Source organism: Monodelphis domestica, chromosome 2 (assembly GCF_027887165.1).
Source record: "Monodelphis domestica isolate mMonDom1 chromosome 2, mMonDom1.pri, whole genome shotgun sequence".
Lineage (NCBI taxonomy): Eukaryota > Metazoa > Chordata > Mammalia > Didelphimorphia > Didelphidae > Monodelphis > Monodelphis domestica.
Genome location: NC_077228.1, coordinates 411,519,177 through 411,545,550, shown reverse-complemented (window position 1 = coordinate 411,545,550; position 26,374 = coordinate 411,519,177). Strand labels below are relative to the sequence as shown.

General features: G+C 37.1%; 1 protein-coding gene across 4 annotated transcripts in view; it reads left to right on the top strand.

Moving 5' to 3' along the window:
• Nucleotides 1-401: 401 nt before the first annotated feature.
• The window catches only part of MTFR2 (mitochondrial fission regulator 2), a 61,827-nt gene continuing 35,854 nt past the window's right edge, over nt 402-26,374 (top strand). For 2 of the 4 annotated variants that reach the window (XM_007484600.3, XM_056818852.1), the window contains exons 1-7: nt 402-558; nt 5,844-5,911; nt 7,974-8,087; nt 10,145-10,249; nt 15,234-15,355; nt 17,713-17,945; nt 23,534-23,882. In XM_007484600.3, coding sequence (XP_007484662.1) covers nt 5,849-5,911; nt 7,974-8,087; nt 10,145-10,249; nt 15,234-15,355; nt 17,713-17,945; nt 23,534-23,882 — 986 coding nt within the window. In that variant the 5' untranslated portion in view covers nt 402-558; nt 5,844-5,848. The other 2 variants (XM_056818853.1, XM_056818854.1) reach the window with 2 other exon arrangements.

Genomic DNA, 26,374 nt, shown 5'->3' with positions numbered 1-26,374 from the left:
AGGGTGGGTGGTGCTGCCCGCACCAACTTTAAACGCTGGGGGGCGGGGCCAGCCGGCGTCAGCTGAAGGCCCTTTGGAGGTAGACGGGCCAAATTCTGAAGATCGCTCTGCGCTCGCGGTAGCCCCGAGGATGTACAAAGTGCAAGCAAGCATCATCATTGTTAACTCAAAAATCGGCTATAGTGATCAAAAAGTACTAAATCGGTTCATCACGCTGATCCAGCGCTCCAGGACTGCTTACTGTCTTCGTTTCATCTGCTGGAATTTTTATTGGCCATTATGTTGAAGACCCGCCCCTCTACCCCCTCCTGGATTTTTGATTGGCAGGCAAGACGGACCAATGGTGGGCAGGAGGCCTCATTTTAGTCCAATGAGAAGGGCTTTAGTACGCGGCGCGCGGGGTTTGAGTAGGCTCACACGTTGGCGACGGCCGCCGCGGGGAGGAAGGGGCGTGAGCTGCGGAGGTCCTAGCGGCGGACCGACTCGTGCCTAGACGGTTGACGCGAGTGCGCTTCCCCGGTGCCTGGCAGCCTCTCGAGAGGCCGAGCAGAGCGAAAGGTGAGTGAGGCTATGCCTTGAGGGGGTTGGGATACGGGATGCTTTCTGCCGCATCCCTCCCCGAGGCGTTCCGGACCTCGGAGGCTGAACCGAGGCGCGGCGCGGGGGTGGGAAAATATGGGAAGTGGAGGAGAAGAAAGCCAGGACCTCCATACCTGAAGCAGCGGTGCTCCGGTCTGGTCCACTAACCTGGTATTGCTTTCGTCTTCGGTAGAATGACCTTGATTTAACTATTCATGTTATTCCTTTACTCTCGAATCTTTAGTAGCTCCGAAACAAAATGCACAATCTTCTGCTTGGCATTGAAAGGCCTCCTCTCTTCTCCCCTCTCCGTCCCCCCCCCCCCCTCCCCGGGTTATGCTTTTTATTCAATTCCCTTGTGCCTGGCAGAGTGTGCCCTTAATAAATGCTTACTGTCGCAGTCTGATCCTCCGGCTACGGCTAGGCCGTTTCTTACCCAGACCCCCTTTCCACTTAATTACTTTATACGTATATAGTCTGTCCAAACTTTCTGTAATGTAATCTCCCCAAAGCTTATGGCTTTTATTTTTAATTCTCCCACCCTGCCTTGCTCAGAACCTTGCACTTATTAGGTTTGAGGCTGGAAGACCAGGTCAAGTCCAGCCTCTGACCCTAGCTGGGTCATTTTGGCTTCCCTGGGGCTACCCAGCTGGAAAAAGGTGGGGATAACTATAGCTCCTGCTTCTCTGGGTCGATGGTGAGGTATGAGATCACGATTTTTAAAGAGTTTTGTAAGCCAAACCCAACCACATTTATCTAGTGTATACTAAGCCTGGGGATATAATTAGTAAAAGGGTTCCTCCCTGTTCCTCCCTGCCCTCAAGGAGTTTGCAATCTGTAGTTTAAATACTAACTAGAATAGACACTTGAGTTTATTTACTGTATGTACCACTTTTTGTTTTGGTGACTGGAAAATGTAGAAAGCTGAATAGGGTAACTCTTCTCATCTGCTTAATTAATAAGTTTATTAAGAACTTTAATTAATTGGTTTACTTAGATTAAATTAATTAAAAAAAACCCAAGCTCTCTGGTTTCACAAAGACAACTTTTAACCAGGCTCCACTCTCCAGGAATTGACTTCTAACCTGCTGGGACAACAGGTTGACATTGACATAGAGAAAATAAATATTAGGTTGGGACTAGGCGCAATTGTAGCAATTCTTGGTGTCCAGTAAGGCTACTTTGGAGGTGGCTTTTCAGCTAAGATTTGAAGGAAACTAGAGGGTGGTAGGTGACTCTATAGATAGAGCACCCCTCCTGGAGTTAGGAAGACCTGAGTTGAAACCCAGTCTTAGATATTATCTATTTGACCAATGGCAACTCTGTCTTAGTTTCCTCTTCTGTAAAATAAGCTGGAAAAGGAAATGCTAAACCACTCCAGTATCTTTGCCAAGAAAATCTCCAAAAGGGGATAGACACATTGAAACAACCAAAGAACATCAAAGCAGTAATGGCTAGGAAGAAGTGAACTCTGGGTTTGGAGTATAGCCCTATCAAATGAAAGGTAGTGTAATATGTGAAGAATTGGAAGAAGACCATTTTTGGGGATGGTATAATAAGTGGTTGGTGGGACAACTAGGTAGCACAGTGTATAGAGTGCCATGCCAAGTCTGGAGTCAGGAGGACCTGGGTTCAAATCTGGTCTCAGACACTTCCTAGTTATGTGACCCTGGCCCCACGTGAGTTACTTAACCCCAAGTACCTAGCCCTTGCTGCTCCTAGAGTTGACAATAAGGAGGTAAAGGTTTTTTTTTTTTTCTCTTAAGACAGGTTGGTGCCAGACTTATAGGACTTTTAAGGCCAGAAGTTTATATTTGACTCTAGAAGCAATAAAGAGCTCTTGGAATTAGAATGTTTGGGATGTGGTGAAGAAAATCATTTTGTTTGGCAACTTAGTGGAGTATGGATTGGAAAGGGAAACACTGAAACCAATTAGGTCTCTTTTTTTGTAGATGAGGTGATAAGGGCTTGAATTTGGGAGATGTCCACAGCAGTGGACACAAGTTGCAGCTGTGGAATAATTGACAAAATTTGGCAAGTAATTGGCTATGTGGGAGTGAAGAGTGAGGAGTAAAAATGACAGATTTCAAACTGGGTAAATGGAAAGGTGATGGAACCCTCAGAAGAAATGGGGAAATTAAAGAAAAGGGGAGAGTTTGTGAGGGAAAATAATGAGTTCTGTTTTTATTATGTTGTTTGGAATACCTAATGGAACATTCAATTGGCAATATTCAATAGGCAATTGATGATGCAGAGCTGAAAGTCAGGAGTGACACTGACATTTAATAGTTTAAAAACTATGCTAAGGTTTGGGACACCCTTTGTAGATTTAGGATTTCGCCCTTTGTAGATTTAGGATTTCGACACAGAGAGATGATAGATAAATTTATCTGAACTGATGAAGTCAAGGCTAGAATGAATGAGTATAGAGGGTTACATTGAATCTTTTTTATGTATCCACAATGGTTGTGATGTGGATGATAATCTAGCAAAAGAGACTGAAAAGGATTGGTTAGACAGGAAGAAGACCAACAGAGACTAATTTCATGAAAACCCAAGCTGAAGAAAGTATCCATTCCAGTGAATAGGATGATTAACAGTTAAATGATGCAGAAAGGTCTAAGATGAAGATGAAGAAAAGACCATCAGGTTTATTAAGAGATCACTGGTAATTTTGGTGTGTAATTTTAGTGGATTGTTGAAGTTGGAAACCTCAAAGGGCAGAGAAAGAAATGTAGGTAAGGAAAGTAGTTTGCTTTTTCTCAGAGGTTGGCTATGATAAGGAGGAGACATGATTAATGGAGGAAAAGGTAGGATCAAGTAAGAGTTTTTCAAGTATCAGACCTGGATTTGTTTGTAAACATTACGAAAAGAACCAGATTACTTTGTACATTTACATGCAGTAATTTTTTTATAGAGAACAAAATACTAACAACTGTGGGAATTGGGAAGGGTTGTTTTTTTCCCTTTTAAACATTATTTTATTTGGTCATTTTCAAACATTATTCATTGGAAACAAAGATCATTTTCTTTTCCTCCCCCCTCCCCCACCCCTCCCATAGCCAATGCTCGATTCCACTGGGTATCACATGTGTCCTTGATCCCAACCCATTTCCATGTTGTTGGTATTTGCATTAGGGTGTTCATTTAGAGTCTCTCCTCAATCATATCCCCTCAACCCCTGTAGTCAAGCAGTTGCTTTTCCTAGGTGTTTTTACTCCCACAGTTTGTCCTCTGCTTATGGATAGTGTTTTTTCTCCTAGATCCCTGCAGATTGTTCAGGGACATTGCATTGACACTAATGGAGAAGACCATTATGTTCGATTGTACCACAGTGTATCAGTCTCTGTGTACAGTGTTTTCCTGGTTCTGTTCCTTTCGCTCTGCATCACTTCCTGGAGGTTGTTCCAGTCTCCATGGAATTCCTCCACTTTATTATTTTTTTGGGCACAATAGTATTCCATCACCAACATGTAACACAATTTGTTCAGCCATTCCCCAATTGAAGGGTAACCCCTCATTTTCCAATTTTTGGCCACCACAAAGAGCGCAGCTATGAATATTCTTGTACAAGTCTTTTTGTCCATTATCTCTTTGGGGTACAGACCCAGCAGTGCTATGGCTGGAACAAAGGGTAGACATTCTTTTATCGCCCTTTGGGCATAGTTCCAAATTGCCCTCCAGAATGGTTGGATCAATTCACAACTCCACCAGCAATGAATTAATGTCCCCACTTTGCCACATCCCCTCCAGCATTCATTACTTTCCTTTGCTGTCATGTTAGCCAATCTGCTAGGTGTGAGGTGAAACCTCAGAGTTGTTTTGATTTGCATCTCTCTGATTATAAGAGATTTAGATCACTCTTTCATGTGCTTATTAATAGTTTTGATTTCTTTGGCTGAGAACTGCCTGTTCATGTCCCTTGCCCATTTATCAATTGGAGAATGGCTTGATTTTTTGTACAATTGATTTAGCTCTTTGTAAAATTGAGAAATTAAACCTTTGTCAGAGGTTTTTTATGAAGATTGTTTCCAGGAAGGGTTTTTTGAAGGTGATGGTATTTCAATTAATCTTTGAGGGAAGCTGGGAATGGATTCCTAGAAGTGGAGGTAGATTGTATTTCAGTTTAGGCATGCATCCTGAGCTAGACAGAGGTTAGTGGCAGTCCGTGTCCTGCTGTGGGACATAACAAATAGACCACTTTAGCAAGGAGATCAGTTAGGTTCTGGGGGAGAAATCAGCCTGGAAAGACCCTTTGGGTGACAGACCATTAATGAAGGGCTTCAAATGACAAAAAGAGTCTGAAGGCAAGAGGAATTTCCAGATCTTAATTGAATAGGGGAGTAACATGGTCAGATGTGCACTTCAGGAATATTAGTTTGACAGCTATGTCACTTAGGGAGAAATTACATTATTCTAGTCTTAGAAAGCCAGAAAATAACTCATACCCAAGGGGAAAAAATTATCTAAATTTGAAATGGTTCAGCCAAAAAAAAAAAGTTAGTGCACTGGGGAAACTTGATCTAGATCTTTAAGACTTCCTAACGATCAGAAGTATTGGGAAGTGTAATGAAGTTGTCTGTGGAAGGCCTTTAGCAGTTATCTGGATGACTACTTATTAGGTATGGTGTAGAATTGACACTTGTTCATATGAATTAGACCGAATAGTCTTTAAGGCCCCTTCCAACTCAGAAGCCCTTGATTCTGTAAATTTAGTAGTAGTGATCACCTTTTGGAATTCCAGGAGTTTGCAGAACTCTGGCCTATATAATAAGTTCCAGCTAAAATAAAAGTTGAATACTCCACCACTAAAAGAGTGTGCCTTTTTCCTGGCACATTTTTTCCAACAACTTTCTTCCTTCCAGAAGAAATAATTCTTGTTGTATTTGGGTGCCTGTTTCATGCCCTTTAATGCCCTCCATCTTTTCCTTACTTCTCTCCTTCCCTCTTTCCAGTCTTTCCTTTCTCCCTCAGTGTCTTAGAAACAATTTTAAGACAAAAGTGCAAGGGTATTCCGTCACACAGCCAGGAAGAGTCTAAGGTCAAATTTAAGCCCAAGTTGTCGTGACTTACTTTATCCATAGTGCTATCCAGCTGCTTCCCTTTTACCTGCAATTTTGATGCCAGTATCTTACCCTATTAAGTTGTAAAGCTTTCATTTTCTCCATATACAATACATATTTGTTCTTTTTATTTCTAACTTGAATTATTCAATTTCTTTTCAGAGTTTAGTATTTCATTCAATTTATATTCTGCTATTTCAGTGTCAATGTCTCTCATGTTGAATCTCTTCAGACAGCTCCTGGAATATTTTGGCTTCCCACTAGAACAGGTAAATATATTATACCAGACATATTGCCTCATTGTACTTGTCTTCAAGTTGTTTTAGGTAAATTTAAAATATAAATATTTGATTTCAGGCAAAATTTAAGTTTCTTGTTAGATAGGAAGAATGTATATATGTAATTTTTTAAGATATTGAACAATTGTCATTTTCATTTCTTCTGCCTTTCTATTCAACAAGTATCAACTCAAGCATCATACTCAAGTATCATAACTCAAAAGAATTGAATATCAGAGATAGTTTCTACCCTTTCAGGAATTTTTCTCAGATAGAAAGGTTAGAAAGACAGTTCTCTAGTTATTTTGTATGAGATAATATGAAAGCAAGTATGAGATTTGTATGGATCATGTATACTAACAGAATAATTTCAGAGAAGTTCTTTTTTTTTTTAAACCCTTCTCTTCCATCTTGGAGTCAATACTGTGTATTGGCTCCAAGGCAGAAGAGTGGTAAGGGCTAGGCAATGGGGGTCAAGTGACTTGCCCAGGGTCACACAGCTAGGAAGTGGCTGAGGCCAGATTTGAACCTAGGACCTCACATCTCTAGGCTTGGCTCTCAATCCACTGAACTACCCAGATGCCCCTGAGAAGTTCTTTGAAGGGGAGAGATTAAGATTGTAAAACATAGGCCAAAGGTATTTAAATGTCAGTAAATAATGATTTATTGAGTATTTACTCAGTTGTAAGTAAGCAAGTGATTTAGAAACTTGTAAGACAGTCACTATCTTCAAGGACTTTAAAATCTAGCAAAGATGGGAAAGCTAATCACTCAGTCAGCAAACATTTATTAAATCCCTACTTTATGCTGGGCACTCTTCTATCCAGTCAAAGACAGAAAAGATACTGTTTCTGTTCCCAATGAGCTTACATTTTTCCTGGGGTCACATGCTTATATACAAGTATATACAAAATAAAGTAATTTTGCTGACTAAGTCATAAGCATCTGAGGAGATCAGAAAAACGCCTCATAAAGGAGGTAGTACAGAACTATAGTATCATATCTATAGAGCTTTATGGTATTATCATAAAGCCATCTAATCCCAAATCCCTCATTTTACTCACAAAGAAACTGAAATATAGAGAGTTTTCAGTGATTTGCCAAGGCCACATAGGTAATAAGTACTAGATGGATATCTGAACTCCTTGTTCTGACTCTCAAACTATTGACTTTCTCAAACTATTGACTTTCTTGATCTTGAGCTAAACTTTGAAAGCTACTAAGAATTTTTTTTTTTAAAAACCCTTACCTTCCGTCTTGGAGTCAATACTGTGCATTGGCTCCAAGGCAGAAGAGTGGTAAGGGCTAGGCAATGGGGGTCAAGTGACTTGCCCAGGGTCACACAGCTAGTAAGTGGCTGAGGCCAAATTTGAACCTAGGACCTCCCATCTCTAGGCCTGGTTCTCAATCCACTGAGCTACCCAGCTGCCCCCTCTGAGTTAGTGCTTCTGACCCCTAAGCCAAAAGTCATATTCAATAAGTCACTTAGCTGCCCAAAATGCATTTCCTCTTCATTTCTGTTTCTTAGAATTCTTAGTAGTGGGGGCAGCTGGGTAGCTCAGTGGATTGAGAACCAGTCCTAGAGATGGGAGGTCCTAGGTTCAAATTTGGCCTCAGCCACTTACTAGCTGTGTGACCCTGGGCAAGTCACTTGACCCCCATTGCCTAGCCCTTACCACTCTTCTGCCTTGGAGCCAATACACAGTATTGACTTCAAGATGAAAGGTAAGGGTTTAAAAAAAAAAAAGAAGCACTAACTCAGAGCTTCAAATCCTACCGTATAAACTTATTAACTGTGTGATCTTCAGCAAGTCATTTAACTCCTGAGTACCTCAATTTTTTTAACTGAAATAAGAATAATAAGAGCACCTAATTTAAAGGGTTGTCTTGAGCAAATGAAAGTAAATTTGTAAAGCATTTAACACAGTGTCTGGCACATAAGTTAATTTAGTTCTTTTCCCTAGATAGGATAATGCTTTATTTAGGGTATTTGGTAAAGTTTCTTTTAAAATGATAATTGTTGTATATTCTTTCCATGGGGCTTTGGGAACAGTTTACACCAATATGGGAAGCTCATGCAAATGGTCGAAGTATTGTTCGAGTTATAGTGACAAGCTTACCTTCAAATCTTTTTTCAAGAACTGATTTGTACCAGATATGTTCCACTGTAAGTAAATATCAGCTTTTTTCTCTTGGATAGTGGCCAAAAGGTCTTTTTGTTGTTCTGATTCTGTTTTCTCTTTATTCCTTTACATGTAATTTTATTTTAATTTTTAAAAACTTTATTAAAACTTTATTTTTTGTTCTAAATTTTCTCCCTTGACTTCTCTCCTACCCATTGAGAATGCAAGAAATATTTTATCCTTTTTATATAAGAAGCCATGCAAAACATATATCCATATTATGGTCAAAATAAGAAAAATAAAGAAGGGAAAAATATATATACTTCAATCTTCACTTAGAGCTCATCAGTTCACTATCTGGGGATGGATAGCATTTTTCATCATGAATCCTTTGAAATTGTCATGGATCATTCTATTGGTCAGAGTAGCCAGGTCTTTCGTAAAAGTCGTACTTGTTTTTTCTCAAACCTTCTCCTTCGTAGTATTCCTCCATCGCTATCATATATCACAATTTATTCAGCCCTTCCCCAATTAATGGGCATCCTGTCAGGTTTCAATTCTTTGCCACCACAAAAAGTAGCTATAAATAGTTTTTTTAGAAATAGATCTTTTTTTTCTTTTCAGTAATCTCTTTGGAATACAGACCTAGTAGTAGTGTTACTGAATCAAAGGGCATACACTGTTTTATAGTCCTTTGGCCATCATTCTAAATTGTTTTCCAGTATGGCTGAACTAATTCATAGCTCCATTAATAGATCATTAGTTTACCTATTTTTCCACATTTCTTTCAGCATTTATCATTTTCTCTTTTCTGTCATGTTAGATAGATGTGAGGTGGCACCTTAGAGTTGTTTTAATATGCATTTCTATAATTATTAGTGAATTAGAGCATTTTTCTTCACAAGGCTTGATAGCTTTTTTTTTCTTCTGAAAACTGCCTTTTTATTATCTTTTGACCATTTATCAATTGAGGAATGCCTCTTATTTTTATAAATTTGGCTTAGTTCCCTATGCATTTGATAAAGGAGATCTTAGTTTCCTACTTCTAATTTTCATTGTAGTATTTTTGTTTGTACAAAACCTTTTAAATTTAATGTAATCAAGATAATCTGTTATATCTCCTGTGATCCTCTCTATCTGTTGTTTGGCCATGAACTCTCCCTTATCCGTAGATCTGATAGGTAATTTTTTTCCATGCTGCCCTAATTTACTTAGGATATTATTTTGTTATATAGCAAAAAATATTGGTATATACCTGCCTTCCAGACTATGTATATATAATTTTATTATTACTATATAGATTACTTACTATTTAAACAATTAAGGAGAAATTTTTATAACCTATTTGTCAAACTTGAAATTTGATTTTTGAGATTAATAGAAATAGAACAAATAAACCAGTTCTTTTTTTTTTCATAAAGTTTTCCTGTTTGTAATGAATTATTTTGTAATTCTTGCCTAAATAATTTTTCCCTCCCCACCTTATGTATGTTTTTTTTGGGGGGGAAGGGAAGACTGGAGTAACTTGATTTTCTTAAATAAATTTAAAGAATACATTTATACTTTGTCATATATGTTTATATAGATATAAAAGTTTTTGACAAATTTTGCATGATAGTGGAAAAGATGATTCCTAGGCTGGATGATAGAAAAGAAAGGTGACTGATTAAGTGATTGAAAGATCATACCTACAGCATATTGACTAATAAATAGATTAGTATCAGTCTGACTGATAGCAGGGTTTTCTCTCATTTTTATTAGTGACTTAGATAAGAAAATAGATAATATTGTTAAATTTGTAGAAAACACAAAGCTAATACATTAGATGATAGACTGGAATACAGAAGTCAAACATAGAAAAAAGAAATTTAGTAGGAAAAAATGTAAAATACTGTATTTTAAAAGTTTGGGGTTTTTTTTGTTGTTCTAGTACAGGAAGAGAGAAATGTGGCTAGAAGGTTTATGTGAAGAAAATTCATGGGTTTCATAAGCTCTCTTCTAATTCCAAAGGCTTGATATTTTTTTCCCCTCCTTTTCTTTAAGGTACTTTTTGTATATGCTGATGATACTTAAATTTTTAAATGTTTCTGCATTTAAATAGATTTTACCATCATGGGAAAATAAGGAATATGGATCTACTCGAAGTATTGTTCGTAGCATTGGGAAAATTTTACCTTTAGAACCTTGTCCAAGGCCTAACTTTGAGGTAAGTAAATTAACATGCATTATTTGTTCTACCAGACTGTGTTTACCATCTTTACCATACTAAGAGTGAGGAAGTACAGGGGGTGGGAAGAAAAATGGAAAAAATAGCCCTTGCTCTTAGTGAATTTAAAGTCTGATTTGGAAAACACGTTATTTTCCTTTTTAACTGAAGTGAACGTTTTATCTTTCTACCCAAAACCACCTTCTAGAGTTTTAGTCCCATATCAACAATTGCCTACCAGACATTTCAAATAGGAGGTCATGGAGGCCCCTTAAAAACTCACCTCATTATCTTTCTTCCTGAAAATTTTTCCCTCATCCAAACTTTCCTATTGTTGTCAAATGTGCTATCATCCTTCTTGACTCCCCACCCCCTCCCAAATTCAATTGGAATTATTCTTGATTCTTCTCTCTACCTACATTCTATTGATATCCAAATTAGTTACACCATGTTCTTTCTACAGCCAGAATTTTTCTCACAGCTGATCTCTTCTTTCTGCTGCTCTGTCTTATTGCTGGCTCTTATCACCTTTGCCCAGCTCTGTCTGTTTATTCTGAGCTTGGACACCAGTAGAAAAAGTACTTTAAACACATGAGTGTGGGGTTTTCCTTAATGGACTTCCCTGACCAGCAGGGTCCCACAAGGGAAAGGGGCTCACCTTTGTGATGGGACCCGAGGAGAGGTAGGAACCGAGAACCAGGGTGGAAATGAAAGACACCGACAAATCAGTGATTGGATAGGGCAGGCAACCCCTATGATTTTCCTTAAGGCGGAAAATGAGGATAATGGAATACAAGGTGGTTGAGGAGATTAAGATAGAGAATGCAGGCCGAGATGGTTACAGCCTCGGGGAAGGAGAAGGTCAAGAAGAGAGAGACATAGTCATTAAGGAGCCCAGTGGAGCTCCATGGAAGGGAGAAAGGCCAAGAGGAAGTTCATGGGATTGCCTCTGAATTTATTCATGTCCTGCTTGGGCGGTACTCCCAAGGACGTAGTAACCACATCACAAAGTATAGACAATTAAGATTGGGTGGCAAGGTAGAGGGAACACCTTTGGGCGTGTACATTGCAAACAGCGCTTTCCCGGGGAATTGACTCGGAGCATGCTAATGAGTTTGTCTTAGCCAAGGGCCACATGGCCAGTTCAAGGTTACATTCACAAGCCTCATTGGTATAACCTTATGCTTGGAGACACAGTAATCATACAGTCATCTATATTTCATAGATGTGAATATGCTTGGGATGCTACAATGAGAGACAGAATCAGGATCATATAGAAAACCTTGGATTACCCTTTTATCTATTATTTTCAAAATGGTCTTTGTGCTTTGTTCTGAACTTTCTTTCCTCTTCTGTATATTAAAAAAAAATGTTTCATTAGCCCTATTTTTGGTGTCACTATTGCTAATGATCTTCCTCTGCTCCAGCTAATCTCCTTCCTTCTAGAGGTTTCTTATTAGTTCCGGCATAAAATATAAATTCTGTTTAGCTTTAAAGGCCTGGCTCCCTCCTATATTTCCATCTCTATTGGATATTATTTTCTCTCCACTTTGGCTACTTCGTGGTACTGCCATTCTCTCTATTCCTTACCCATGACACTCAGCCCCCATTTTAAGTCTTAGTACTAGCAGATCCTCATGTCTGCCATGCCCTCCCTCCCTGTGTCTGCTGTACAGCTTCAAGACTCAGTTCAAAATATGGAAATATGTTTTGCATGCTAATTGCTTGTTATCTCTAGGAGTGGGGAGGAAAGAGAGGGATACAATTTGGATCTTATAACTTCAGAAAACATATGGAAAATTTTATTAGATGTAATTGGAAAAATTATCTTTAAGAAGGAAAAAGACTCCGCTCAAGCTGGATAGTTAGCGGATTGAGAGCCAGGCCTGGAGACCTTGGTCCTCAGTCCAAATTGGGCCTTAGACACTTCCTAGCTTTGTGACCCTGGGCAAGTCACTTAACCTTCACTGCCTAGTCCTTAGCACTCTACTGCCTTGGAACCAATACACAGTATTTGTTCTAAGATGTGTAAGGGCAGGTTGCAGACGAAAAGATGGAACTTTGAAAGAAGAGATGATTAACAGCCAGAGACCGTTGGTAACAGTATCATGGGAGAAGAAGGTTAACCTGGGGGAGCTCCAAGAGGAACTTGGGGCTTTTGGGTGTGGAGATCTCAAGGTGGATGAAAGTGTCTCATCAGAGATTTGCTAAGAGCTTGATCAAAGATTTTCATGTGTCCAACTCCAGGATTTCTCCTGAAGAGTATTTCACCATCATAATACTTCAGACAATATCTAACTTGAGAGTCAAGTCTCTTTGGGCCTGAAAGAATCTAGGACTCCCAGCCAGAGGGGTCCAGGTCTTCCCTTAGCCTTTTGCACCTGCCCTATTTATTCCTTGACCCTATAAGTATTACATTAGGAGTGAGACATAGGGGCAAAGAGAGGTGAAATTCTGGATTTTGCTTTACAGCTGCCAGAACCAAGGACCTGGGGTTAGAAATCAGACACTCTGATTTCCTTATTCCAGCTCTCTATCATTCCTTATATTCATTGCCCATTAAATCATCTTACTTGCAGTCATATTTTCAAGTGGCTTATTCAAGGAGCTAGGGGGAAAACAACTTGTTGAGAATACAGATCAGCCATAACAGAGTGCAGATCAAGATCCCTCCCAGAAGACTCAGAGGAGGCTTATTCCACTGACTGTTTCGTGTAAGGGAATTTGGGGGTACTCCTTATATCACCTGTTAGTGCAGACCTTCCTTCTTCTCCTAGTCACTCACTCATAACGGGGACCCCAATTTCCTGAGTAGCACAACTTGATAGCACATCCCAGGAGGAAAGAGTATAAGCCACTTTATCTAGGCTTCTACCACTCAACACCTCACCTCCTCCCCAAATAGCTCCTTTAGTCTATCAAACACCATCCCCAAAGAAACATCAGTGTCTATTTCACAAGTAATCATTACAGATGTAAGGTAAATGTTTTTAAAAAATTATGTGTCACTTAGAAAGCAATGGAGAGATACATAGTGGGTGTCAGCCAAGTCTCTCCAGGGGAAGTGACAAAGAATTGTCATCAGAGAGATTCATGACTAGAAAATAAGGTGGACCCATAATGTGGCAAGAATAAAAGAGAACCCATGTGCTTCATTAGACACCACACAATGTCAGTGACACTAGAATAAAGTCATGAATATGCTGGGTAGCCTCAATAAATGCAAAAGAGTCCACTCAGGATGGAAGGTCATGGGTGAGCTGTTTTGTGTATCTTTGAAGGAAGTACCCACACAGATCTCAGAACCAGAAAATATAAAAGTATATCTTTAAAAGAATCTTGAATATACATAAGAAAAACCTTTTAGGAGGAGATATTAGAGGAGAGAATTTTGCTGTCTAAAAGTGATGGTTTTTTTGGTTCTTGTATTTTCTACACTGGTGGTCTCTAATCATTTTTGATGTATATCCCTACCAGTAACAGATTTGCAAGTGCATAAATACTCTGTCCTCAGAAACCCTCTAGCTGTGTGACCCTAGACATGTCACTTAACTCCCACTGCCTAGTGCCTTAGTACTCTCATTGCCTAGGAACTAAGCAGTTTTGATTCTAAGATGGAAAGTGGTAAGGATATTAAAAAGTAAACAGCTTGGTTCAAGCACCATCTATTTTTTGAAGTCTTTCCAATCCTTCCAAGTGGTCCCTTCCAAATTATTTTGTATTTATTCACTTTATGTTCATTATCTGTCCTAGTAGGGTGTAAACTCCTTTTTAGGATTGTTCTCTTTATTCTTATATCTCTAGTGCATTTTACCTGGAACACTGAAATTCCTTTATCAGATCAGAAACTTGTGTTACTCCACCCTTTCCTCTGTAGGTAGTGCAGTGGGTAGCATGCTGTTCTGGAGTAAGGAAGGCCTGAGTCACTTAACCTCTCTGCCTGCTTCTTCAACAGTAAAATGGGGATAATAATACCTACCTCACAGGGCTGTTGTAGAATCAAAAGGGATTTCTAAAGTTTGTAGCATAGTCCCTTGCATTTAGTAAATGCATATTCCCCTTCCCTTTCCCTTTGTGTGCTCCATCACTGACAGTGCCTTACCAGATCCAAACTTGAGTCTGCTCTGTTTTCTTAAACTGTATTCTTGTACTATTGAACAGAGCTGGAAGAATCATAGAACCAAATTAGACTGGGACCACTATAAATTTATGTAACATAACTCTCAATGGAGCCTTCATTACATCAATGGAATCTTTTTTATAGCTCTTTAATCAGTTCATTCTCTTACTCATCAAAGCAGCTATTCTATACCTTTTCAATATCTTCAAGAATCCTTGAAGAGGATTTAATGCTTTTTCTTTGTATCAGCACTTCACACAGAGCCTAGCATATATGTAGAAAATACTTAATAAAAGTTTGTTGACTTATTGACCCAAGTGAGCAATTAATAAATGCTTATTGATTGGTTTTTACAAACTATTGATTGTTCAGCTAGAATGTCTTGAATTCAAGTTAATATTCTCTGAGCCCCAATTCCTTGTCTGTAAAATGGAAACAATAATATTTGTACTGCTTCCCACACAAAACTTTTGATGAGATAATGAATGTAAAGTACTTTCTTTGCAAGATTTTATTTGCCATAGATATCAGTAATTATTATTCTGCATTTTCCTGTTGATGATTGGGAGCCACAAAGTATGACGGTATCTACTGAGCAGATTTCTATAGCTAATTATTTTTTTATATGTGATTGGTAAGATTAATTAGGAAAAATTTCCTGGAGAAAATGAACAGAATGTACTACTTATTTAACTTTAGGTAAAAAGAATAACTTGATTATGCTTAGGAATATTAGTATGTTTTTCTTTTAATACCTTTTAACACACAAACTTTTAAAAAATCTCTTTTTTTCCATGGATTGTATTTTTTTCTTAGAATATATTTATCTCTAGAGACTTGACCTTTTCCCTCTTTTTCATTTAGCTGTTCCAATACATGAAGTCTTTAGACTGTGATCAACATGGATCTGCTCTGAACCCCATAGTTCCATCATTTGCTGATATCCTATGTGTGGCAAATGACGAAGCCAGACAGGACAGATTTAGGTAAGCTCAGTATTTTCCTCTGAACTTGAAAAGTATTATAGCAGATAATCTGAAAATTTTCAGATTCTGGGTACTTTATAAATGTTTGAGTTCAATTGAATATTTTAAAATTTGAAACTTTTTCAAATGTCCTTTCTGGTTTTGTCAATCTACCCATGTTGATAAATATTTGTTGAATCCAGTGTATATAGGTAATTGTTTTTCCAATAAAGAATTGGGCTGTCATGAATAATAGGTATAGGAAAGATTGGTATTGACCAGAATTATCTTGTCCATTTTTATTAAAATATATTTTTTTCTTATTAGATGCATACTAATTTCAAAATTTTAATTTATTTGTCTTGTTGACAGTAAGGAATTAAACTTAATTTGCATCTGTAGGTATAGTGCTTTTTTCTAGGAGGGATAGAAAATTTGTTTGTATTTTTTAGGATACAAATGTTATACTACTAATGTAGAAGTCCAGATAAAATTGGCTAGATAGTGCATAGTATGTTATACTATAGTTCATGAATTTTCATGCATAGTCTATAGTTAATACATTAAATTTGTGTTATTATCTCATGGAATGTATTTATTCAAAGATTTTTTGTTGAATTTTACCATATCTAAAAATTTGTAATCCTTTTGAGAATTGTTCACATCCTTTAACTGTTTAACCTAATATAATAAAGTTTAATTTCACACCTATAGGAAAGTTTTATGTTTTTGGTAAAATAAGGTAACTAGTATTAGGTGTTGGGGAGTGAGTATACCCTATTTCTTTTTTTTTTGCCATCAATCAATTAGCTTTTATTTTTTAAAAACTTGTTAATTTGTTACATTAAACTACTTAGGTAATTCCTCCCTTCTCCTCTCTTTCCCCTTTGGAGAAGGTATCATTTGACTTATATAGTAGTAGTAGTAGTCTCTCGGTAACTGAGGATAATGATTGTCTTTGTGAGTTTTCATCTATGGTATATAGATGAGTGTGCACTAAGACACTTGTGCATGTAGGAGATTTAAGTGGAAAAGTCGATGTACAGAGACAATCCCACTCTCTCAGTGTTGTATAATCAACCTGAAAAACACAGATCTACTAAAGTAGTTATAATAAGGGTCTTTAATTAAGGTAGGAAGATTGATCTAGGAAGACCCATATAACCTTTCTCCTGGGACTTCTACTAAGCTACAACATGGAATTTCCTATATAAAATTTGATAGCAAGGAGAGAATAGGTTAGTGATGGTGAACCTTTTAGAGACTGAGTACTCAAACTGTGTCGTTCATGTGCATGTGAGCCACCCCCTTATCCCTGACAGGAGAGAGAAAAAGTACTCCCATTGGGCTGCTGAGCAGAGGGGCAGATGATATGAAAAATGGTGGGTGGTGAGGGGGAGGAGAACAGCATAGGTTTTCCAACATGAGCATAGACCCTGCCACTCACTTCTGAATGATGCACTAACTACAGTCAACCAGCCTGGGAGAGGTCTAGATACAAAAGCCAGAGTTATGTTACTTGAGAGTAGACTAGATACAAAGGGAGAAACTAAGGCAAAAAGAGTACTTAATATCTGATTATATCTGCTAATTGCATCTAAGGCAATCTAGGGCTCCTTGAGAATTTATTGTTTAGTCTGGGACAGAGGTCAGTCTGGGAGTTTCTTGAAGACAGGTTATTAGGAAGGAAGATCAATTTTAGAGTGTCATAAAACAAGTTTTCCAGCATATAAAATGATGTTTTGCTTATTAATATATATCCATTCTTTCCCTGGAGATGGACACACATAAGTCATTCTTGAAACTGTATTTATTCAACTGGCATTTATCAAGCTCTTACTATAAATCAGACACTGCTTAGCTCTGGACTAGTAAAACCAAGTTAAAAGAGGCTCATCACCACAATCTTTGTCATATTAGGTGAATTCTTTAGCCTTAATAACATACAATATAATCTCTACTAAGTATAAAGAGGATATTAGCAAATATTACCAGGTATAATATTATCTCTAATAAAACTAAGGAATGTATTGGCATTCTCATAAAAAAATCATTATTGTTATTCATAAAATTCCAATAATAAACACTGGTGGTTATTTTAAGGTAAACAAACAAACAAACTATCCCTACATAATTTTTTGAATTTAAAAATTTTTCCTGCTAGCCATCTTCCTCATTTCTTTGCAGAGGTTGAAGGTTCATGAGCATAGAATGTGGAATAAAGTTTCAGATTTTTGTTGTATTAATTTGTCCTCCTGATTATCTTTCTCTTTGTTTTCTTTAAAACATTGTCTTTGTTTTATGGATACCCTATTTTCTTTGTATGAGAAAGTAATTTTCTCTTCCCTAGAAATATTTCAGTTTCTTCTTCTTTACAGAAATTGTATATGGGAAAAGTATGAGGACAAAACCCAGTTTTTCAACCCAATGCCTCCACCTTTAATTCCTTTGTCACCTGTTTCAAGTCAAAGAATGCAAATAATCAATGGTCTTCCTGTTACTAAAGCAGCAATTAAAAAAATAGCTGCCCTTCAAGATGAGCTAACCATTCTTCGTTCCCAGATTGCTGCAATTGTTGCGTTGCAAGAGGCAGAAAACAAGTTTACTCTCGGTAAGTTTATTTGTTTCGGTTTTCCCTGGATATTTCTTAACTTGCATTTGAATCAACCTTATTAATCCATTCATGAAGGGATTCCCATTATAACATACTCAGTGGCCAACCTCTGCTTTAAGACTTTTAGAGAAAGGCTTGTCAACCTGAAATAAAGAGGACTACCAAAGTAGAAACATTAAGGGTCTTCCTTTAATCAAGGCAAGGGAAATTGCAACTTCAGGATATTTCATAGTACCAAAGATACAGTAGCACCCTTTAGGGGCAGAGGGGATAGGTTTTAAATACATTTTTAATAGAAAATGAGTCTCATGGAAGGCACAGGAACTTCTACCCCACCCACCCCCCTTTTTTGCACCCTGAAGTTGTTTTCATTTTATATAAATAACCAAAAATCTATAAAGAAGGCTAGGAAGTAGTGACATCCAATTAGAACGGGGGGGGGGGGGTGTTCTAGATATAGCAATGGGGAAGTTTTCAGAGATCACAAGATTGGCTCCAACTAGTTCATACCTGCTCTAACCATGGGAGTCACTGGAGTCAAAGCCAGATATCCCTTTGTGATGACTGCATTCACCATTCCCCCCTTTTTGGTCAAGACAAGTTGCTGACCAAGGGAGGGCATTAAGTGAGTTCTTTGTGCTACTGAACCTTGGTTCCAAAGGCAGAATATAAACTGAGGATACTTAAAGAGGAGAAAGGGAACAAGTAAAACAAGAATTAGGATGAGGATAGCCCAAGAGATAGGGTAGAGAAGGGAAAGGAGGCCAGTAAGGATCTAAGAGAAGAGGTCCACAGACTTAATTTCAGAGTAATCAATCTTTTGGTGCAACAAGATTGTTCAATGGAAGAAAATACTAGGTGTTAAGGTTCTTTCTCACAACCATTGGGGAAACTATGTCTAGTTGCTATATAGGAGATCTGTTTTTAAAGAAATTAAAAATTCTATCCACAGACATATCTTGGAAAAAATAAGAATATATGGACTGCTAGCATACTTGTTTTTCTTCCCCTAGCACTTTTTTGATCAATGTGGATTGATTCGGCAACATTATTATTCCTAAATCAACTTTATTTTAAAAATCATATGCCATCTATGAGACATTGAAAAGTAGCAAAATGTGTATATAATTTCTCCCAGTGTCAAATCTACAATCAGATTCTCAAAAGAAACAGCTGAATGCTTGTAGGCTCTAGGTTTTTGTTCAGATATTAAATAGGATAAAAAAAAAGAATTGTATATAGAACAGCCAAGTCTATTGCTTATAGCTTGTTCTTTTAAAAAAGGATGTGGATTGAGAGCCAGGCTGAGAGATGGGAGGACTTAGGTTCAAATCTGTCCTTGGACACTTCCTACCTGTGTGACCCAGAGCAAGTCACTTGACCCCCATTGCCTAGCCATTACCACTCTTCTGCCTTGGAGCCAATACATAGTATTGACTCCCAAGACAGAAGGTAAGGGTTTAAAAAAAAAGGATATAAGAAGTTGAACATGTTACTTTCAAAGTTGTCTTATGTGCTTCTGAAATTCTGAATTTCTGTATTTTTCAAAATTTTATTAATCTGTCTTTCCTACTTCCTATCCCTCTTGGAGTGAAGTAAAAAAAGAAAAAAAAATTAGGGCAGCTAGTGGATTGAGAACCAGACCTAGAGATAGGAGATCCTGGGTTCAAATCTGGATCAGACACTTTCTAGCCCTGTGACCCTGGGCAAGTCACTTAACCCCCATTGCCTAGACCTTCTGCTTTTCTGGCTTAGAACCAGTACTTAGTATTGATTCTAAGATGGAAGCTAAGGGTTTAGAATTTTTTTCTTTAAATAAAAACAGCAACAACAAAAAAACAAACTCTAAATACATACATGCAATAGACTAGTGAAACAAATTTCCACATTGTTCATGTCAAAAATTTGTGACAGAGGCTGGCACTAAAGAAATAGTGCCAGGCTGAAGCGTGTGTGAAACTGATGACCTCAACGGTGTCCTCAAAGGGGCCCCAGGAGTTTGGAAAATGGAGATTATGGCTGGAAGAGGAGTTGGTCTCTCAATTGGGAGAAGCTGAAGAGAGAAGGTTAAAAAAGACTCTCCTGAGGGTTACCCACTTTTTCCTGCTTGTGACTGGAAATCTTTACCCCCAACACTTCCTAATTGAAAGGATCCAGAGAAGAGAAACCTGAGAAAAGGCATTTTGTGTCTCTGTCCGACTTTACTTCAGCTCCTGTTGCCCTGAGTCTGAACTGTGGCCAAGGGGCCAAACCCAGGGTGTGTTGAACTGACTTTCTCTCAGAGGGCTCAGGCTGCCAAGCCTGAGTTCCCCCCAAACTTAAGGAGAGAAGGGAAAGGGTTTCCATAGAGACAGGGACTCCCCCCTTCCCCACTTTCCTCTCCCATTCTTTCCCTGCTAGTTATTCCTTTGTATTATCCTGATTGAGTTCACATTAAAATGGCTATCTTTTCCTCAAGCTGCGAATCTAGTGTGAGTGAAAAGATCAAGGGGAGACCCTTTGGTCTCCAGTAGTGGAGCAGGGACGATCGGGCAGAAGAATCTGGGAGAGCAGCCTTAACTAAGGAGGGAAGGCTGAAGGGGGAAAATCTTCAAACCCCCTTTCCTCTCTCTGAGCCAACCTTAAACATCAGCTGTCTACCCTGATCCCTGCTTTGAGAAAGGAGGTTTCCACTCTTTCTCTATACTGAAAGACTGAACCCCTCAGTTACAAAATGTATACTTCTGCATTTTAAATTTATTATATCTTTCTGACAGAATGTGAGCCTAATGTTTTTCATCTTTACTTTTTTGGGCTCCTGCTTTATAATCATTGTTTTTTTTAATTGAAAAATTTTATTTAATTATTTATCATTATTTTTATGAGTTCTAAAATCTTTATAAAGTTATTTCTCCATGTTATCTTTGTATAGTTTTAGTTCTGCTTATTTCACTCTGCATCACTCTCCAAGAGGGCTTCCAATTTACTCTGAAACTATTTTGTCATTTCTTATGGCACAATAATATTCCATTATAATCATAAAACAGTGTTTTTAACCTTTTCCCAATGGGAGGTTACTAATTTAGTTTTTAATTTTTGGTTAAGAAAAGAATGGCTATATTTTTGTATGTATGGGGCCTTTACTTTTATTTCTTTTGGTTATAGCATTATATTGGGTGTCCACAAAGTGCATGCACAGTTTAGTAACTTTAGGAAAAAGGAATTGATCACTTCATAATTTGACCAACAGTAGAACTGTTTCCTTCCACCCCCACCAATATTTGGGTTTTTTCTTTTGTTATTATTGCCAATTCTATGAGTATGAGGCTGAACTTTAAAATTGCTTTACTTCTCATTTCTGATTGTTAGTAATTTTAAGAGCATTGTTATATGATTGTTGATAGTTTGGATTTTTTTCTTTGAAAGCTCCCTGTTAATATCCTTTCAATACTTATTGATTAGGTTATGGATCTTAGTCTTATAAATTTGGATTAGTTACTCTTTTGGAAATGAGACCCTTAGATGAGAGACCAGAGAAACCTATTGTAAAGATTTTTTTCCTCTTTTGCTTGTTTTCCTTTTAATTATTGTGACCTTAGATTTGTTTATCTGGTCATAAATTTTTCCTCTCCCTTTCATATATTCTCTCCAGATTTCCTAGCAGTTTTTGCTAAATGATTCCTTCTCTTTGTAATTGGACTTTGGGGGTTTATTGTACTGTTACTTGTTCCTGCTTTACTTTATCCTTAAATTTTTATCTCTTTAAAAGTTGGTCCTTGTTCCTAATTCTACCTCAATGTGTACAAAGTAGTTGATTTTTTTAGCCATCAAGATTATTATCTAAATTTCCTCAATTTCTTCATTTTGTCAAATTTCTTCTCACCAAATGCAACTTGACTTACTAGTCCAAATTAGACTTTAATAGTTCCAAACCTTCCAAGTCACCTATGTAATTTATTTTCTGATTCTTTTCTGGCTTATATATTTTTCTTTTTTTTCTTTTTCCATAATTGTCTCCCTTAGAATCCAGAAATTGCATCAGTACTTTATTTTTTTTTAAACTCTTACCTTTCATCTTGAAGTCAATACTGTGTATTGGCTCCAAGGCAGAAGAGTGGTAAGGGCTAGGCAATGGAGGTTAAGTGACTTGCCCAGGGTCACATAGCTGGGAAGTGGCTGAGGCCAGATTTGAACCTAGGACCTCCCATTTCTAGGCCTGGCTCTCCATCCACTGAGCTACCCACCTGCCCCCCATCAGTACTTTTAGTACTTTGGGGACCCATGATTTTATTAATGTACTTGTTATAATTTTACAACTTACCAAGTGGTGTTTGTAAAATGTTTTAAAAAATATTCAGTCACTCACTTGTCAACCTTTTGGTGCAGACCCTCTCCAGCTACAGGACTTTGCTACACCATAAGCTAAAGGGTTTCATGGTTGTTGCTATGTCATGAAGAAGTATTGGATTAGTACTTTGAAAAGTGTTTTGATGCTTTTGTTTTATGAACTAAGTAAAGACTATGAGAGGCCTATTTTTTTTTTTATATCTTTACTTTCTATCTTAGAATCAATACTATGTATTGGAATGGGGGTTAAGTGATTTGCCCAGGGTCACACATCGAGGAAGTGTCTGAGGCCAGATTTGAATGTAGGACCTCCCATCTCTAGGCTTGGCTCTCAATCCACTGAGCCACCCAGCTTCAACCTATAATATCTATTTTTGTATTCAGAAGAGTTGGGATATACTAGATAGGCTCATGGACATGGTGTCAGAAGAACTGAGTTCAAGATCTAGGACCACCTTTGATCAGTTATGTAACTAGAAGAGCAAGATAAATTTCTTTTCTGCAGAGCTTTCATCTTTGAAATAAGGATAATTTTATTTGTATTACTGCCTTCATTATAAGGAAAATGAGTCCCTGGTTGTGAACTACTATTTTTATTAGTATTATAATTCTAAATTTAAAACAAAGTTGGTAGCTTTTATGTAAAACATAAATGGTAGGGCCCTCATTTCTATAGAGAATATATCCCAAAACCTACTGTAGATAACTGAAAAAGCATGTCTTACTTCTCCTAGGGAATATAACTAACTTTTCCCATGTCATTTGTATTTAGTTTTTGTAGGAAATATTTGTGTAAATTTAAATTATGTGTAGGAATATTGCATTTGGTCTTACTTAAGAGTGATTTCTTTTACATTGACAGAGTTGGGTAAAATACTACCTCATAATAGATACATGAGGTTTATACTTGGATTTGCAAGTTATTCTGGTTTACATTATACTTAAGATTTTTGCAAATGTTTCAAATTTTCTGTTGTGAAGTATAATTAAGATTCTATGTATCATATTATGATAATACTTTTATTTTATCTTTGAAATCACATATCATTTGGAATTCTAATTTGGGATATAGAATAGGCTTTCTGTTGGGTTTGCTTTATTGGAACTCCTTTGCAAGGAAATTTGCTTTTGCCTAAGGAGGCATATCTCTATTTTATTAGCATTTCAGGAATAGTTCCTAATTTGCACAGAAATTATAATAACTAATTTACATGTGATTTTTAAGAGATGCTTCTTAAATAAATAATTTTTGCTTCTAGAGTCCTTGAAATCATATGATATACCTGGTAACTTGGGACCACTACCATCTGTGACTTCTTCACCCTCTCCTGTACCAGATTGTTCTTCAAATTCAGTGGTCCACCCTCTACCTCCTCCACCTCCTCCACCTCCTCCACCTCTTCCACCTCTTCCACCTCCTCCACCATCTTCACCGGGATCTAATATCTGTGATTCAGACAGTTCAACAGATAGACTTATAAAAGAGGTCCATATTGCAAATAAGAACAACACCGAAAAATATGCAGAAAACCAGAGAACTAAAGTTGTTCCCAGCATGATGGATGTTCTAAAGGATATGGATAAAGTCAAGCTGCGAGCTATTGAACGGTAGGTTAGTTTAATTTGATTATTGGGAAATGTTTATTTCACTATATATATAAGATTTTTATCTTAATGGAATTTTTAAGTATTGAAGAAATGCAACATTTAAGAATGCATCATACAAAATTTAATTATATAGATTATTTAGGTCACTTGATGCTGCAATTTAAGTTACTTTGTTGGATACAGCTAACTTTTTTCTTTTAAAAAATAAACTTTTACTAATATACTTTGATTTTTATATCATTATAATTTCTCTCAGTATCCCTTCTCTGTCAGAGAGTCATGCCATCCACTTTTTTTAAGGGGAGAAGAGAAAAAGTCTGAAATTATGTGTCTCCCATCACTACAGAGGAATGGCACTGAGGGTCTTCTTTGTAATTTACAGCATTCACTTACAGTTCTTATAATGAGTATGTGTATTTCTTTCTTGGCTCTACTTCATTTTTCATCATATCCTTTAAACTTTTTTCTTTTAAAAAAGAAATTACTGATGTGCTTCATTTTCCCTTACAATATTTATAGATTACTCTTACTTTAGTGACAGTTAAAAAAATTGAATAAAACTAACAATAATGACTGTATTTGTATTTTGATATTCTGTCACTAAAGTCACTTTCCAAAGTTAGGGGTTTTTTTTGTTTTTGTTTTTTTGCCTTTTGCTCATTTTTTCTATAGTTGTTATTTTTTCTACCATCATTAATTTGTTTTTCTGTTGAGGTTTTACTCTGCTTCTGGGGTAGAGAGAGCACTGCCAAGCTTATAGTCAAACCTCCTCTGGTCTTGGGGTAGGCCTGGCTGTATTTTGGTCCCTTATTATGCACTTCTAGGGGTTGGCCAACTAGCTTCTTGAGGAGAGGCTTGTGGGTTTTTTGTCCAGATGGATTCTGTTCCTCTGCCACTGGTTTCCTTGTTGCCTTCTGGGATGGGCTGTTTCCTTTCTCTGCTGGTTTGTTGCCTTAGACCATATGGAAGCACACTGGGTTGCTTTCCCCTCTGCTTTTCACTCTGCCCTTTCTTTTCCCAAGCTGCTTCCTTGTTCCACCCTTTTGTTGCCTATGTTACTTGGCAGTGAGTTGGGCTAGTCAGCATTCAGAAAGTTCCCCGATATTGCACTTGATTAACTACTTTCTTACCCCAATGAGAAGTGTCCTGTCTGCTTTCTTATGTTTTGAGGCTATTTATTTTCTATTTTTGTGTGTTTGGATGGTTTGGGCAAGCAGAACATCCTTTACTCTGCCATCTTAGCTCCTAGCTCTCAGTAGTGACCTTATCTGAAAGTTCATGCAATATTATACATTTGTAGCACCTCCTCTCCTTTATTTTTTTAAATGAACAAAATTCTGTTTCTTTCCTACCCCATTGTGGAAAAAAAATAAAACATTTTAAACTGATATGCATAGTAAAGGAAAACAAATTCCTTTAATGATTGTATACAAAAATATATATGTCTCATTTTGCACCCTAACACCTATAATGGATGGTTGATAAATCTTCCTATGCTCCTCTATATTCATCATACTTGCCATTCCTTAAAGCACAGTAATACTTCCATTATATTCATATACCACAATTTGTTTAGCCATTTCAGTTCTTTTGTTACTACAAAAATTTCTGCTGTGAATATTTTGATCATATTGGGGCTTCTTATCAGTGATCTTGGGTTATAAATCTAATAGTGCATTTTTGTGAATAAAGAGTATGGATATTTTAGACACTTTATTTACAGGATTCTGAAGTAGTATAGTAATTTATAGCTTTATCAAAAATGTACAAGTTTTTTTCTCACAACTCCTTTATGATTGGTTCTTGTCTAGTCTTGTCCATTTCTTTATATTTTAGCATTATTAAATGGTTTTGATGACTTGTATTAGATTGAGGTCTGAAAGTTCTCCCCTCCCATTATTTCCTTTATATGTTAGTCCTTTTGTTTTTTCAGATGATTTTTTTGGTTAAGTTCTATAAAGGATTCCTTTGATAGTTTAGTATAAAATTAAATTGTATATTAACTTTAGTAGTTTATCATTTTTATTAGCATGGTCTAGCAAATAATATCCTGTAGCTATTTAACTAATTCCTTTTTTCTTTTTTTTTTAACCATATCATAGAGAAATGTTGGAAAAAAATTTCTTTGGATATATGCTGTTCTAGTAGAGGCCTCTCAGTTAAAATGTATATTATTCAAGATGAAACATTGTCATTACTGGGGAAAGCATATGCCCCTTTTAGTAGCAACTAACTATAGATTTCATTTTCATATAGAATGGATAAATATATTGTCTTAGGGCTTTAAGAAAATTCTCTGCAAAATTTCTCTGTCTACATGGAGGAATTGTTTTGACACAGTGTCTTTTGATCAAACTGAAACCATATAACAAATTTGACATTTTTTGGGCTTCCACTAAATTCCTCTATTTTTGGAAAGTTTCTCACTGTTTAGTTTTTACCTTCACTGGCTGTCTTAGGATAGACTCCTATGAGTGATCCTTCCACTGTCT